The 14,783-nt window shown below is 46.5% G+C and overlaps 1 protein-coding gene across 2 annotated transcripts in view; it reads right to left on the bottom strand.

Moving 5' to 3' along the window:
• Znf366 (zinc finger protein 366) overlaps positions 1-14,783 on the bottom strand; it is a 64,104-nt gene that overhangs the window by 12,066 nt on the left and 37,255 nt on the right. For both annotated transcript variants that reach the window (XM_031360080.1, XM_031360079.1), the window contains exons 2-3: positions 7,155-8,491; positions 2,524-2,715 (exon numbers count right to left, since the gene is read on the bottom strand). In XM_031360080.1, coding sequence (XP_031215940.1) covers positions 2,524-2,715; positions 7,155-8,477 — 1,515 coding nt within the window. In that variant the 5' untranslated portion in view covers positions 8,478-8,491. The remainder of the gene's footprint in view (positions 1-2,523; positions 2,716-7,154; positions 8,492-14,783) is intronic.

Raw genomic sequence — 14,783 nt, 5'->3', positions numbered from 1 at the left:
CCTTCTGAGAGAAGCCATGCAGGTGAGCAGTCCAGCTCCTGTTCCCTGTCTCTCCTGTCAAAACTGGGATTTCACTTTCTTATGGGATCTGGTGATGTGGGCCAGACATCAGGAGCCTCAGAAACCCTTAAGGAAGGCAAAATGGAGTTTCTGAGCCACACAGCTGACTCTCCCATGCTCTTGGAACCATGTATGGCACACACAGTCATCAGGGTGGAGAAGGGCACAATTGTCTGTGAACAGAAGCCAAAAGTCCCCATCCAGGATGGCCCACTGAAGCACGCAGCCCAGAGGACACTACTCTGAGCAGCTTTTGTGTTCTGGTGCTATAGAGCACTTTTTAGATTCTTATGTACTATCAGGCCAAAGAAATATTGTAAGCCTTTGAAGGTAGGGAAACAGAACTGTTCTAGGAATGCCCCCAGATCCCACACTGCTTAGACTGGCCTTGTCCTGACCTCCATCTTAGGGGCTCTCCCAAGACTGTGTCTGCTCTGACCTACCCCTCCACCTCAGGGGGTTCCCCTAAGACAATATTTCTCTACCAAGGGATCAAATAGATACAGTACAAATGGCTTCTTTGCCCAGAGGGACCTGAGTCTAAATGAATGCTTTATTTGCCCTTAGAGCTGCTCATCCCCTGTGAAGAACTCTCGCCTTTCCATTCCACCCTGGGCCCTGACACATACCTCACTGCTTTCTCCTCCTCTAGCTCACACGCTCAAGACAGACATAATGTGGCCTTCAAACCACTGAAAACTTGGAGAGAAGAAGGGGAAACAGAAGCGGGTGGCAGGAAAGGAGTCGGGGAGAAGGCCCCTCTCCAGACAATGTCCACACAGCCTAGGGAAGCTCTGGTTCCTGACCTCTCACCCTGTCGAGAAGCTGCCAACACAGGAAAAAAAGTCCACTTCACAGGGATTCCTTTAAGTGGGGGACATATTGCGGAGGGGTTTAGCCAGCAACCCCTCCTGGAAGAAGAGAATCCAACTGCAGGGACACAGATTTGCAAAGTGAGTCACTCACACACCCGGCAACATGCAGTAGCAGAAAAGGAAAATTTAGGTTTCACGCAGATACACTCCACTGTCTGAATGCAGTATTTCCTCTTCCCCTCTGCTCTCTCTTCCTGGCTGGGTTGATACCCACCCCCGAGGTCCTCCGACTAACCAGGCAGGCCTAAGCAACTCTGCTGGAAACAGCCATGGAGCAGGGCAGCCTTGGACAGCCATGGTCTTGTAAGAGCTCTAGCTCATATACCCTCTCAGCTGAGAAAATAAGAATAAACCAAAGTCTGAGTCCTCTGATACAGCTGTTGGGACAACAGAGCTTAGGCCCTGGACTACATGGTACTCAGCTACAAAGAAGAAATATTGGAGAGCCTCAGTTCATATTTACTCCACACAAGCATTTCTGGAGTCCTTTGGAGGACTAGCTTTGGATCCTTTTCTACTTTTTCCAGAATGTTTTGAATTGACACATAGTAACTATTCATAGATGTTTGGTATAGTATATCTAGATTCATGTGTAGAACATGTAGTGAGTAGATCAGGGTCATCAGTAGACCATCACTACATAGGTCTTGATGCTGGAGATGCTCAAAATCCTTCTTTCAGGGGAATATTCTATAAAGCCTTCATAACTAGTCACCCTGTTGTACTATGGAACACCAGACCATATTCCTCCCATCTAACTCTATTTCTGCATCCTAGTCAACCTCTCTCCTCTTCTTCCTCCCAAGCTCTAGTAGCCACTTTTCTCAGCTCTACTTCTATGAGGTCAACTTAGCTTTTTTGTATGAGCTGGGGCATATAATATTTGTCTCTCTGTTCCTGCTTTATTTCTCTTAACATTGTGTCCTCCAATGTGGTCTCTGTTCATGTTTGACATAGACCCAGGGTTTTGTTCCTTTTATGGGTGACTAGTACTCCACTGTGTAATACCTTCCCTTCTCCTGGTCATCCTCTGATGAGCCTGTAGGTTAGTTCCATGGGTTGGCTATTGTGAATATCATTGCAACTATCTTAAGAATAACAATCTGACCATTGAAAGTCTATCCAGAGAGAACGAAGTCAGCTTGCCAGAATCCTCTTTGGGAAGTCTGCTCTCATATTGTCAGATCTAGCTCAAGTGTCAAGACAGGACAGGGGGGAAATGTGTTAGATTTTCAGATTCCTTTTTGTGGCTACTCATTGGCTTATAATAGAAAAGGGCCAGCCTGGTTTCTCCTCTCTAGATCAGTAGTGCCCCCCATTACCTTCGGCCTCTTCTGAGCCATTACATAATGAGCTCAGAGTTTTCATGACGCACTCCCTACCCACTATCCAAACAGTAAGGCCACAGTCACCTGAACAGGAACTAGGGAAGGACTGCTGTGAGCTCGGGTGGTAGAAACAGGGTCAGAGTGGTGGAGTGACCTTCTCTGAGCCTTAGTGGTACTACTGAAGAAATGTAGTAGAAGGTTTCCCAGTGTCTTGCCCATCAGACATTTGCATAGCCCCTGAAGTCCTCCCTTCTCCCCACCTTGCATTTGAAAGGCTTCACATCCGAGTGGACAATCATGTGAGCCTTGAGGGTCTGCTTCTGCACGAAGCTCTTGTAGCAGAGGTGACACTGGTAAGCACGGATGTTGGTGTGGATCAGCACGTGTCTCTTCATGTTGGCCAGCAGGGTGAACTCACGCCCACAGATCCCGCATTTGTGCTCCTTCACACCCTGTGCAGAGGCAAGATTCAAAACCAGTGAGGGCTGAGTGTTAACCAGGCTGTCGTGAGCATGATAGGCTGTTGCTCCTTGACACGTAAATCCACAAGAAGTTCGGAGATCAAAGTGAAATCTTAAATGACAGAGCTTTAGCCACATTAAATTATGATTTCCTTGGGAGTGTTGACCACATAATCTACCGTTTTTCTTTTCTTTTGAACACGATAAACTAACCAACCACTAGAATAAAAGGAACCCTCTGCTGTTCCTGCTGCTGCTGGGTTAATTCTACAGCAGCGGGATGAAAGGATTAATATGATTTTGGTAAGAGCACTGTAAAATGATACGTGAAATGAGTCTATAATCTGGCTTTCATGAGGATGAAAAGAATCTAAACTGAATGTCGTTTCCCAGAAGGAAGCCAGTGTCTCACCAGTTCTCACTAACGGATTCAAAAGTCCCAAAAGAGCCACGCATCCTCGCCTCAATTACTGCCAGCTAATCACCCTCTCCTGTTGGTCCTCTGGGTTCCCACAGGCCTCGCTGACCCATGGGCCATAACTCCAGAGCCTCCTGCAGTCCAGCTGCTTCTGTTGTGGAAAATTGGCATGGATAACCTTCTAAATTGGAAAATAGAACAGAAAGTCGTCTGGTTTCCTCACTGTCTAGAGAGCAGTGTTTAAATGCTTGAGTCTCGAGGCCTTCAATTCAGAGACTTTCCAGGGACTCCACAGACGGAATGTTATTAATCTCAGTAACCTTCCCTTCCCAGAAAAGGCCTGTGCAAAATGTCTCTATCCACAGTGACTTAAGAACAATGTCAAATTTGTTTATTATATGTGTATGAATGCTAGTGTGTGTGTGTTTGTGTGTGTGTGTATGTATGTATGCATGTACTACTATCTATGTGCTTGGCACCTGAGGATTTCAGAATAGGGGATCAGATCTCCTGGAACTGGAGTTACAGATGGTTGTGAACCACCACGTGGGTGCTGGGAAACATACTCAGGTCCTCTGCAGGAGCAGCAAGTACTCTTAACCAGTTAGCATCTCTTTAGACCACTCGGGACTTTCTGATACAGGGCTTCCCTGTGTTGCAGAGGCTAGTGTGTTGAATTCCTGGATTGAAGTCATCCTCCTGCTCCAGCCTCCTGGGTAGCTGGGACTACAGGTATAGACTGCTGTTCCAGGCAAGAATGACTTAAAAAGGAAGATTCAAAGAACCTTGGCACTAAAATGAAGATTAGAACAAGTTATTAAATCCACACCTTAAGGATCCATACTGTGTGGTATCCGTAAGTGGCCTAAGGAAGGAGGGATTCCATGTTAACGCTGACTTTAGTTCTGACTTTAACTTATTTAAGTTGGGGGTATGGTAAGAGCCTAGAAGTCTTTAGTTTGATGAACTCAAAGCACTAAGGGGAGGGTTCATGTCTCTGTCCAAATCATCTATTGATTATGAAAACTTAAAGCATTATATCCCAGGGTCTTTCCTGGGTTGGAACCCCAGCCATGCATAAAGATGCACAATGGCATCTGCTTATATCCCAGCTCCCAGGGGGCCGGAGGACCGGACGTTCAAGTTCACTCTTTGCCTAAAAGCAAATTTGAGACCAGCCTGGGAAAAGGCCTAGCTCAAGAAAAGAGTCTTAAGACTCCTTGGCTTCTCTCTGATGCAGAGGCTTTCTAGCCTAAATGATTGCAGATAAGGACAGGTTTGTGTTATAAAATGACCTGGAGTCAACTTTCTCTTAAAACTAGATTTTAATGCCCTCCAAGATGAGTTTTGTAAATGATTTACATATTCAGTGCACTTAAAATCATAAAATCAACCACAATTATTTTCTTTCAAATTTACTATAGCAGCCTTTCCCTTCTGGCCTGCTGTTCTGTGGGGCGGAGGGCAGCTCAGTGCTTGCATGCCTAAGTCCATAGGTTCAATTCTCAGAACCTGTATGTAGTGTAAGGGACAAAGGAGAAGAAAAAAAGAATGATTTTTCTCTGGGCTTGGGTAAGATCCAGTTGTCCTGGGACTACAGAGAAGGTATTTATCATTTTCTTGGGAATACTTTAGAGGATTTTGTAGGATTCACAAATGGCTGGCATAGAAGACAGAGAAGAGCTGGGCATTCTGTGGAACTGAAGGGAAACTACTGTCTCTCTGAAAGTACCAGTGAAACCAGACAGAAGAAGGAGCCCATGAGAGTGGTTAGAGCTAAGGTGTGATAATGCAGTGGTTAAGAATTTGGTGTTGGCTGGGCTGTGGTGGTGCATACCTTTAATTCCAGCCCTAAAGAGGCAGAGGCACGTGGATCTCTGTGAGTTCAAGGCCAGCCTGGTCTACAGAGGGAGTTCCGGAACAGCCGGGACTACACAGAAAAACTTCATCTTAAAAAACAATAAAAGAGCTGGGCAGTGATGGCGCACGCCTTTAATTCCAGCACTTGGGAGGCAGAGGCAGGCAGATTTCTGAGTTTGAGGCCAACATGGTCTACAGAGTGAGTTCCAGAACAGCCAAGGCTACACAGAGAAACCTTGTCTCCAAAAAACAACAACAACGAACAACAACAAAACAAAACAAAACAAACAAGAAAAACCCCAAAGAATTCAATGTTGGGTCTAGGGAGTTTAGCTCAGTGGGTAAAATGCCCAGTGGGCAAGCATTCATAATGCTCACAGAAAAAGCCATGCACAGAATGGTGTTTGTAGCCCTAGCACTAGGAGGCAGAGCTGGGAAAATACCTAGAGGCTCACGGGCCAGACTCTCTAGCCAGATGATGCACTTAGTGCAGTGAGAGAACCTAGCTCAAAAACATTAAGTGGAGAGTAATAGCAGACACCTGAGGTTGACCTCTGGCCTCTATGTGCACATACATGTGCATTTTGCACACCTAAGCCAACAGTCACAAAAATTAAAAAAAAAAAAAAAAAAACTAACTAAAACAAATAACCAAAGCTTTGGGTGCTGGTGCTGCTATTCTGTGAGACCGAATCAATCCTGATGTCTTCACTTTCAGTCAGAAGCAGACGCCATCATCCTTGAGAATCAGTAGGAATGAGTTGCGAACCACCACAAAGCAAGCATCCAGTGTTTGCCCATGTGTCTACCAAAAGCACACTGTGCTTAATGATTTGAAGAAAGCCTATGTTGGACAACAGGTTGTTTTTCCCATTTGAACTTCATTTTCTGTTACCTTGCCAAATCCATATGATCTAAAATCAGTAACCTTTGACTCCTTTCCCACACACACAGGAACCCCTGAACTAAGCTAGTGGTGCCTCTGTGGCCAAATCTAAGTCCAAGTCCTCTGTCGATGCTTCCCCCACTTGTCAGCCAGTTCCTCTCTGCTGTGTCTATGAATGCCTTTTGCCCAGCAGGAAGTACATCTCTGCTGCAGAGCCAGAGAGCACCGTGTTTCGTCCTAACGAAGGAAACCCAGTAGAGCAGAGCCGCAGCTGGCAGCAGCTGGCCAGCCCTCTGATGACCCTTGGAAATAAAGACTCTGGTTCGCTAGAAGACTTTCTTGCCAAGAGAATCACTGAGTTCAAGGGTAAGACTAGAGGTCAGTAGAGGCAAAAGTCCCCTCTTGACAAGTCAAAGCTCAGTTGGATAAGATCTCAAGATGCTGCTAGGGGATTGCCTATTCCTATGATGAACTCCAAATCACTAGTTACAAATGAGACAGAACTTGAGCCTTGGATCTGCATTGCTCCCTGAAGAGCCAGAGAAATTAAAAGCCAGTAGAGAAAGGTGCTTCCTTCTGCTTCCCACAAAGATACCACAGACTAATGAACCCACAATGACAGGGAAGAGCAGGGACCGGGAGACTAGGCTAAACTCTGCTCCAATTCATAGCTACCTGAAAGAAGCAAGTGTCACAGCAGGGCCAGCCACTGAACCAGAAAGAGGCCCTGCTGCCGCTGGAAAGAGCCCTTAGAGAATTCTCTAGAAAGAAGGTTTCATTGGTATAGCCCAGGCGTGATGGGTAAAGATCTGAGGTCTGATGACATGCGTTTTGTTGTTGTTGGTTGGTGGGTTTTGTTTTGGGTTTTTTGCTCGTGCCCTAAAAGAAGTTTCTAGAGACAAAATTCCAGGGCTTCTTGGGGGTTAAGCAGAAATATCACAGCCGCCAGCTGCTTCCTTCATCCTTCCTCACTGTCCTCTCCAAATGTCTGCATTGGTCATTTCCAGTCCCACCTTAGGCTCTAAGGCTATTCCAGGAAAGGACTTAATTGATTGCGTACTGGCAGGTCTCTCACTGTTTGCTATGTGAGGTGGGAAAGGGCCTTGGGGTTCAGGTTAAGGGAGCATATTAGCCAGGGTCACAGAACTCCTTTGCATTTTAGGTAGGAGCAGGGCCATAGACCCTACCCCCAGCTCTGTTCCTTTCCTGGTGACCCAGAAGCCCACCCGGCGGCTGCCCCGTTCGCCCCTCCCCCACCTCCCATACCTTGTGGGTGAGTGAGTGTTGCTTGAGGTGATGGGGTTGCACGAACTCCATGCCGCACTCGGAGCAGATGTAGGGACGGATGTCCTTATGCTTCATCATATGATTCTGCAGCTGACTTGGGTACTGGAAGGTCTTGTCGCACTCCGAGCAGTTGTACTGGATGGGGCCCCGATGCGTAGTGAGGTGCCTCTTCAGCTGAGCCAGGGTGGGGAAGTCGAGGCCGCACTCCACGCATATGTTCTCGCGCCCGCTGGCGTGTTTGGCCTCGTGGGCCTTGAGCTCGCTGGGATAGGCAAAGCCCCGACTGCACACGCGACAGTTGTGTGGCTTCACCTCGCTGTGCTGCATCATGTGGCGCTTCAGGTGGCTGGTCTGGGTGAAGGCCTTGTGACACACCTGGCATTTGTGGGGCCGCGTGCCCTGGTGTGTCAGCATGTGGGTGTGCAGATGGCTGAGCTGTTTGAAGAGCTTCCCGCAACGGGAGCACGCATGCGGCTTGATCCCACTGTGGCCCAGGATGTGGGTCACCAGGTTGTACTTGGAGGTGTAGGACTTGTCACAGGTGGGGCACTGCCAGCGCTTCTGAGACCCACCCACATCCACGTAGTAGCTGTCATCGATCTGGACGTTCACGTCCACCCTCTCCACCTTCTGCTTGGTCTCCTCGCTCTCCAGGGGCTCCACTTTGCGAGGTAACACTGGCTCGGAGGGCTGCTTGGGCAGGAAGGTGTGCCTGCTGAAGGGAAAGGGTGAGGACGAGGGCACGAAGAAGGGGAACATGAGTCCCGGGTGGACTTTGGGGTAGTAGGGGTAAGGTGCAGGCAGGAAGGCAGGAGGTGTGGGCTGGGGCCACATGGCGCTGGGTTTCACCGGCTCCTGCTTGATGGGTTTGCCCCCCAGGTGCTCCAGGGTGCGGTAGAACTGCAAGCCCACATTGCACAGGTCAATCATCTGGGAGTCGCACTTGGGGCGCTGTGGCTGTGGGAAAAGCAGGGCTAGGTTCGGAGGGCCCAGGCTCTTGCTTTCCTGAGCAATTGAGGCTTCTTCTGCAGGGTGATTGTAAGGCACCTTTGTGGGCATGCTCTTCCGTTTCCGGGACCCTGCTCCCTCGAAGACTTCGGGGAATCCTTCAAGGTCTCCCGGAGAAGGTTCATACCGGAACTGGGAAAAGGGGCCCCGGAGGGCTTCCGGGAAGGGGTGTCTTTGGGGAGTCTTCCCTCGGGAAGCGTCGGGCTGTAGGCAGTGGGAAAAGGAGGGGATGCTTTTCGCAGCAGCGTTGAGGGGCCCATCCTCATCTTTGACCATCTTCATTGCCTTCTGCATCCTCTGCAGTTTCCCTTTAAAGAGAAAGAAAACTATTGTGTGGTTTTGCTTTGCTTTGTTTCCAGTCTTCGTTTCTGAATATAAGGGTTTTGGTTAGGGATCAATACTAACTTATAAAAAGTTATACTAGTTCATATTGACTCCCTGAGTTCTTGCAAACTCAGCTGCTAATGTGGCTAGCCATCCGAGGGCCTATCGTAAACTACAGAACCATAGAATTTTAGTACCATAGTGGGTGGGAGTGGATTTGTTCTGGCAGAAACCTGTAAACTCATCCGGCCCCTGTGTTTCCTCCCTCTGCTCCCTTCTGTTTAAAGTGAGGTCCTAAGGCCTCTGAGGATAAAATGATGTGTTCACATCGCACACCTACGCAGTGGGGAGTCAGAACCAGGACATAGTCTCCAGCAGTTCTCAGTTTGACCTGGAGTTGTATCTACTCATTGATGCTTTAAATGTCTCATTGCTGAGTTTCTTGCATATAAAAGCCAGTTTCCATCGCTTGTGCTGAGTCTGTGCTGCACCAGATAAGGATATTCCAAGACCATGAAAGAGGTAGCCTGTATTACCACTGACAGGCTCACATATGAGCTCACTTTGAGCAAGGTAAGCTGTTGAGGTACATCAGAGGAGGGTGATATGAAGAGAAAACACGGGCATACCCTGTCAGTTCATACATTCTAAATCCTCAATCCGAAGCAATTTCAAGGTTGGTGCAGTTTGGGGAGGAGGTATTCCAAGGTTAGGAATCTCTAAACCTACTTTTGTGTCTCTCCCTTCATACCGATGTTCAACTTAAAGGAGACCTGTGGAGCCTGACATCACTCCTTTGTGTATTGACTCAGTAATCAAATATTAAATATACACACTCTATTTAAAGATCTTCAGCAAATTGATCTGAGAACTAAAATATTAATTATTATAATATTATTAATATGCTATGCTACTATAGTAATATTATAATAATAAATAATGCCCACTAACATTTATCCTTCATACAGTGAGTAGGGGTATGCCCCTGGTTTGTTGTTGTTTCTTCTGGCTTGGGGCTTAGTAATTTAGAAAGAGAGCTTGTGTGTTCAGCAAATGCAAGTCCTGCTTCCCTCACGTAATTCTTACTAACAAAATGTGGGATCTTTCAGCACCCCAGGCAAATGTAGGATGTGATGAGGGCTGAGGGAGAGGCCTTGCTTTGCATCTCCGAGAATGAGGGTGGGCATTAAACAAAAGCTGGGCACTGCTGCTGTCAGACTGGAGGTGGGGACAGAAGAGCCTCTTGGCGTGTTTCCATGTTTGCTAGGTGGCCAGCAGGCTCTGATCCCTAGAGTCACAGCGTTATAGGAGCGTATTTTGGAGCAAGGGTTTTCTCGACCCGCCTTCATTCAGGAAAGGCTGTGGCATTGGACAGAGCAATAGTGATTCTCTGGAGTTTTCTGGTGGCTGGTAGAGTCCCTTTGGCTGAGAGGCTGTTGAGACTGAAAGGGATTCTTGAAGGTTGTTAGTGCCTGCCACTGTCTGGAGAGCCTGCCCCAAACCAAAGTGGTTTTCTGTTTTACTCCAATGTAGTTAAAATAAGCACTTATTCCTAGATCATGCTAGAGAGCTTGATTTGAGAATGTGTAGCTAACGGGCATGCTGGAACACACTGACTTTTTGTTTTTTTTTTTGTTTGTTTGTTTGTTTAGCTATTTAAAAAGTACTTAAAAGGTTGTGGCTGGCAATAGGTGCCCCTCTTCTGTCACGTGCTCTCTCTTACATGGGAAATTGTGGACAGGAACATTATCACAGATTTTGAAACTGAAGATGTTTTAGTTTATTCCCACTGTTATTATTTAATATTTTTGTCTTAGCTTGACATTAGGGATTGGTGACTCCTTTTTATATATTAATAGTGGCTCTCCTAACATAAAACTAACCTCAGATTGTCACCAATAATCTGGTAACGGGAAGACATATTTTGAGCAAAGATTTTTATTTTAAATATAAATGCCACCATTACATTCTCAAAGACAGAGATTTTATGTGTCTATATCCTAATATCTTAACTTAGTTCAACACCTTAAAAATAATTTCCAACAGTTTGGGCTTTCTATCCTCTCATTCCAACACTTGATCTTAGCCAAAAGGCGGGGAAGCAATATCTTCTCATTCCTTAAAAGAGTGTTTTATGTGCCCTAGAATAAAGTCAGTGACCCCAGGAAGTTTTAAAAAGCAGAGGATCCACCCATGGACTTTTGGTCAGATCTTAAAAACAGAAGGCCTCTTCTGCTAAAGGATCTCAGGGAACACAGCCAACCCCTACACAGGTCAAGGAGCATCAGCCTTGCTTCCCCCTTGGCCTTCTTGGAGAGCAATCAATTGAGGCAGCTGCTAGCTATCAATGCCCCTGTCTTTGAGGGCCAGGTGCTAGGAGCCGCCCTTGGGAGTGGAAGAACAACAATGTAACTCAGAAGAGAAGAGATGCTGGGAAGGGGGTTGGGGGGACGCTGAAGGGCAAGCTCACCTTCAGAGGAAATCCATCTTGAACTTAGCTGAGTTAAAATTCTGGGTGTCCTCAGCAAAAAGTATTATTAATAGAACCTAGAGCACCCCAAATACATACCGCCCACACACCCTCTCTAGTTCTAAAAATACACCCACAGGCATCTAGGCAGCTGCAGGATTTCTGTGCCAGAGGCAAGACAGACTTGAGGACTGGTGATTGACTGGAAGCCCTGTATCTGGGAACAGCAGAAATCCTCTACTTGGTGGCCATTGCAGGCTGCTTCCCGACCCCTGAAGAAACCCAGCAGGCTGTAAGGCAGTTTCCCACCTGTTACACGTGTATTAAAGTAACATGCAGAAAGGAAGAATTGAAATTTTCAAGTGGACAGCTGGAGGATTATGGAAGGGAGATCTTTTTGGAGCCTGAGGGATCTGGCCTTGAACCCTACTCATTGGTGGCCGAAGAAGACTGAGCAAGTTATGTTTGAGGTCTGCTGCTTCCATGTGTCAAATGGGAGCTTGCATGTTCCCATATGTTTGCAGGCTTAAAGTAGAGTGTGAGAAAGTATATTAAACAGTGTGCCCTTGATGGGTGGGAGACCACGATCAGTGGATTGATACTGGCAGTTACTTCTATTTTGCAAACCGACACTGCCGATTACCACTGATAGGCATCTTGGCCTCTGCTCTACAAGTTCAAACCCAAGGCTTTAATCCTTTCAGGCTGTGCTGGTCTTGTCGCAGGGCAAGGACGTATACACTGAAAGAGCCAATGAGTTTACTAAGTGCGTGTAGTGATAGCTTTTGAGTTTAAGACTTCCTCCATGCCTCTTTTCCTGTGTTGAAGATGGCTCTCCTGCCTATATTTATACCTGACTGCTTAGGGAAGCAGGGAGTTGAAGTGAAGGATGGGAAAGCTTGTAGGAGCTACATTTGCTTGTGTAAGAGACTGAAAGACTTGTCCCTATTTAACACTGGAGGTCATTTGTCTGAGAAACCCAAAGGTACAAATGCTAGGACAGTGATGTATCAACATTGACAGACCACTGCTTGCAATTTTTTTCTAGACCAGTGGTTTTCAACCTGTGGGTTGTGATCCCTTGGTGGGGATTGACCGATCCTCTCATGGGTGTCACCTAAGACCCTCAAGAAACACAGACATTTACATTATGCTTCATAACAGTAGCAAAATGCAGTTATGAGGTAGCAACAAAAATAATCTTATGATTGGAGGTCACCACAACATAAGGAACTGTTTTAAAGAGTTGTAGCATTAGGAAGGTTGAGACGGTGGGGGATAAGAACCCATTTTGTTGTTGTTGTTGTTTTGTCCAATGCTGTGTCTCTTGATTCTACCACATGCTTGGCTCAAAGTAGCTGCTCAATAAGATGCTTTGAGGGAGGAAACAGTTCTTGGATGTAAATCCTCCATGTGAACCCTAAATGTGTGTACTTTTATCTTACATGATCCAGGTCATGGAAGACTTTTGGCATGTGATGAACATAATTGGCAGTATCCTCACAAGTTCTAGGGAAGAGCCTCGCCCTCCTATCCTATCTACTTCTTACCCCTCAAGGGCACACGGTACAGCTAGCTACCACACGAGGTACCCTGCACACAATCCCTTGTGAGCAGTTGGTCTCTGGCTAGCCTTCAGATGCTGTGTTGTCTACACTGATGCCATTCTCCAAGTACCACAAAGGTCTCCAGCCCAGTCAGGAAACAGATTCCTGAAAAGTCTAAAGATTTTCACGGATAGGCTCCTGCACTAGGAACAGGCTGCAGGCTCGCTCTGCCCTCTTTTAACCTTAGAAAGTCAGTCCATCCTTTTTGTATCAACAGGAAAGAAGACTACTGAATACTTGTCAGCCTATTTGTTTGAGCAGAGAACAATTTGCTCTTAACACTATGCACTCAGTCACTGGACTCACTGGGCACTAAGTCAGGAAGCACAGTTTGAGGAGGAAGGCATTGGGCTGATTCGTTTTAAAAGCGATCTGGAACTTTTATCTTCTCTGAGAGATTACAGTCGTGGGAGTCAGTTATGATGAAATAGGGAGTGGGTGAATTTAAAAAATAATGATAAACACGAAGCACAGAGATGAAACTGTGGGATTTGGAGGGAAATGCTTGTAATAATGCCCTTTCATTAGGAATTCACCTACTGTACCAAAATATAAATATTCCCCCAAATAAAATTACTGGTATTTTGTGGTTCTCATTTGAATTGAAGGTCATTCTGGTGAGTGGTATTGGAAGAGTCACAGTGAGTCAGCATGCTAGGGACAGATCTCCACTTTTCCTCCCTGACTCCTGGCCATCCTGAAACAGAGCAATGAATATTCATCCTCACAGGAAAGAGAAGAACTGTGCTCTCCATTCCATGAAGGTTGCCAATGTTTTGTGGCAAGATGCTCCATGTTAAGAAGCCCTTTGCTCTGCTCCTGAGGTTTCTCCCTGAGCTCCATTCTCAACAGGGGGTGAGGCAAGGAGGAGGTGAGGATCAGGAAAAGTGTGAGCACGTGAAGGAGTGCCAAGGGAACAGAAGGAGGGGTGTGTGTGGGAGAACAACAGGAAGGCAGGATGGGGTAAGGACACTGACTGTCCTCTCCTTATTTACAAAAGGACCTCGTTATAGGTCCCTCTGGAGCGAGCCTTTAATAGTTTTCCTGTTCTTTCTGAACCCAGATGGAGACTTTGAGATTTAAAATGCAGTTTCTAATTGCCCAACAAAATGAAGCAGGTAGCCTGCTGAGCTTTTCAGTGCAGGTAATGTTGAACAGTGTCCTGGGGCTGGCAGGAAGTATGGGGTCTCCACATATATCCTGCTGGTGGAGTAGTGTGTTCTTAAAGCAAGGAATGCTCTGTCTTGTCATGCCCTATGTCAGCAGTAAGGCCCAAAAGAGGTGACCAGATGCCTGGTAACCAGACCCTAGGTCCCTTCCACATGCCCTTCTGATTTCCATTTATCTTACGAACGTCATTTCTCCCATTTGTTTAAAAGAAATAGTCTGACAGCTGCTAGTGGCCAAAAAACCATCATCTGGTTATAAGACTTGGCCACATTTGAAACAGCTAATTGAATGTGCATCAGAATCTTCAATATGGGGCTGACGAGATGGCTCAGTGATTAAGACACTGGTTGTTCTCCCAGAAGACCTGGGTCAATTCCCAGCACCTACATGGGGCTCACAATTGTCTATAACTCCAATTCCAGGGAGTCACAGGCACCAGGCATGCACACACACTTCAGGCACCAGTCTGAGCACACTCATGGTGCACAGACATAGATGCAGGCAAAACACTCATGCACATAAAATAAAATAAAAATTTTAGCCATGAGTGACAGCACACATCTTCAATCCCAGCATTAGGGAGGCAGAGGTAGGCGGGTTTCTGTGAATTTCATGCCAGCTCGGCCTACAGAGTGGGCTCCAGGACAGCTGGGGCTTCGTAGAGAGATCTTGTCTTGAAAAATCAGAACAATTTTTTAGACCTACCAAGAGACAACTGGAGTTTTGAATTGCTTAAAATCTCCAGATCCAGCATGGATAGACACTATTTTATAAATGTATAAGAAAGTCTTAAAATTGCTTTACATTATCTCTTGTGTTCATGTGTTGCACAAGTCTGTATGTGCATGTGTGGATTTGTGCCACAGTGCACACATGGTCACAGTGCACATATGGAGGGCAGAATACAAATCTAGTGAGTTGGTTCTCTGCTTCTTCCATGTGGGCTTCAGGGATTCAGCTCAGGTGAGTAGGCTTGGCCACAAGTGCCTTACCCTCTAAGCCACCATGCCTGGCCCCATCTTAAAAAAA

The sequence above is a fragment of the Mastomys coucha genome, unplaced genomic scaffold (genome assembly GCF_008632895.1).
Source record: "Mastomys coucha isolate ucsf_1 unplaced genomic scaffold, UCSF_Mcou_1 pScaffold8, whole genome shotgun sequence".
Taxonomy (NCBI): domain Eukaryota; kingdom Metazoa; phylum Chordata; class Mammalia; order Rodentia; family Muridae; genus Mastomys; species Mastomys coucha.
Note: the sequence above shows the minus strand (reverse complement) of the source record. Positions and strands in the feature narration are given on the sequence as shown.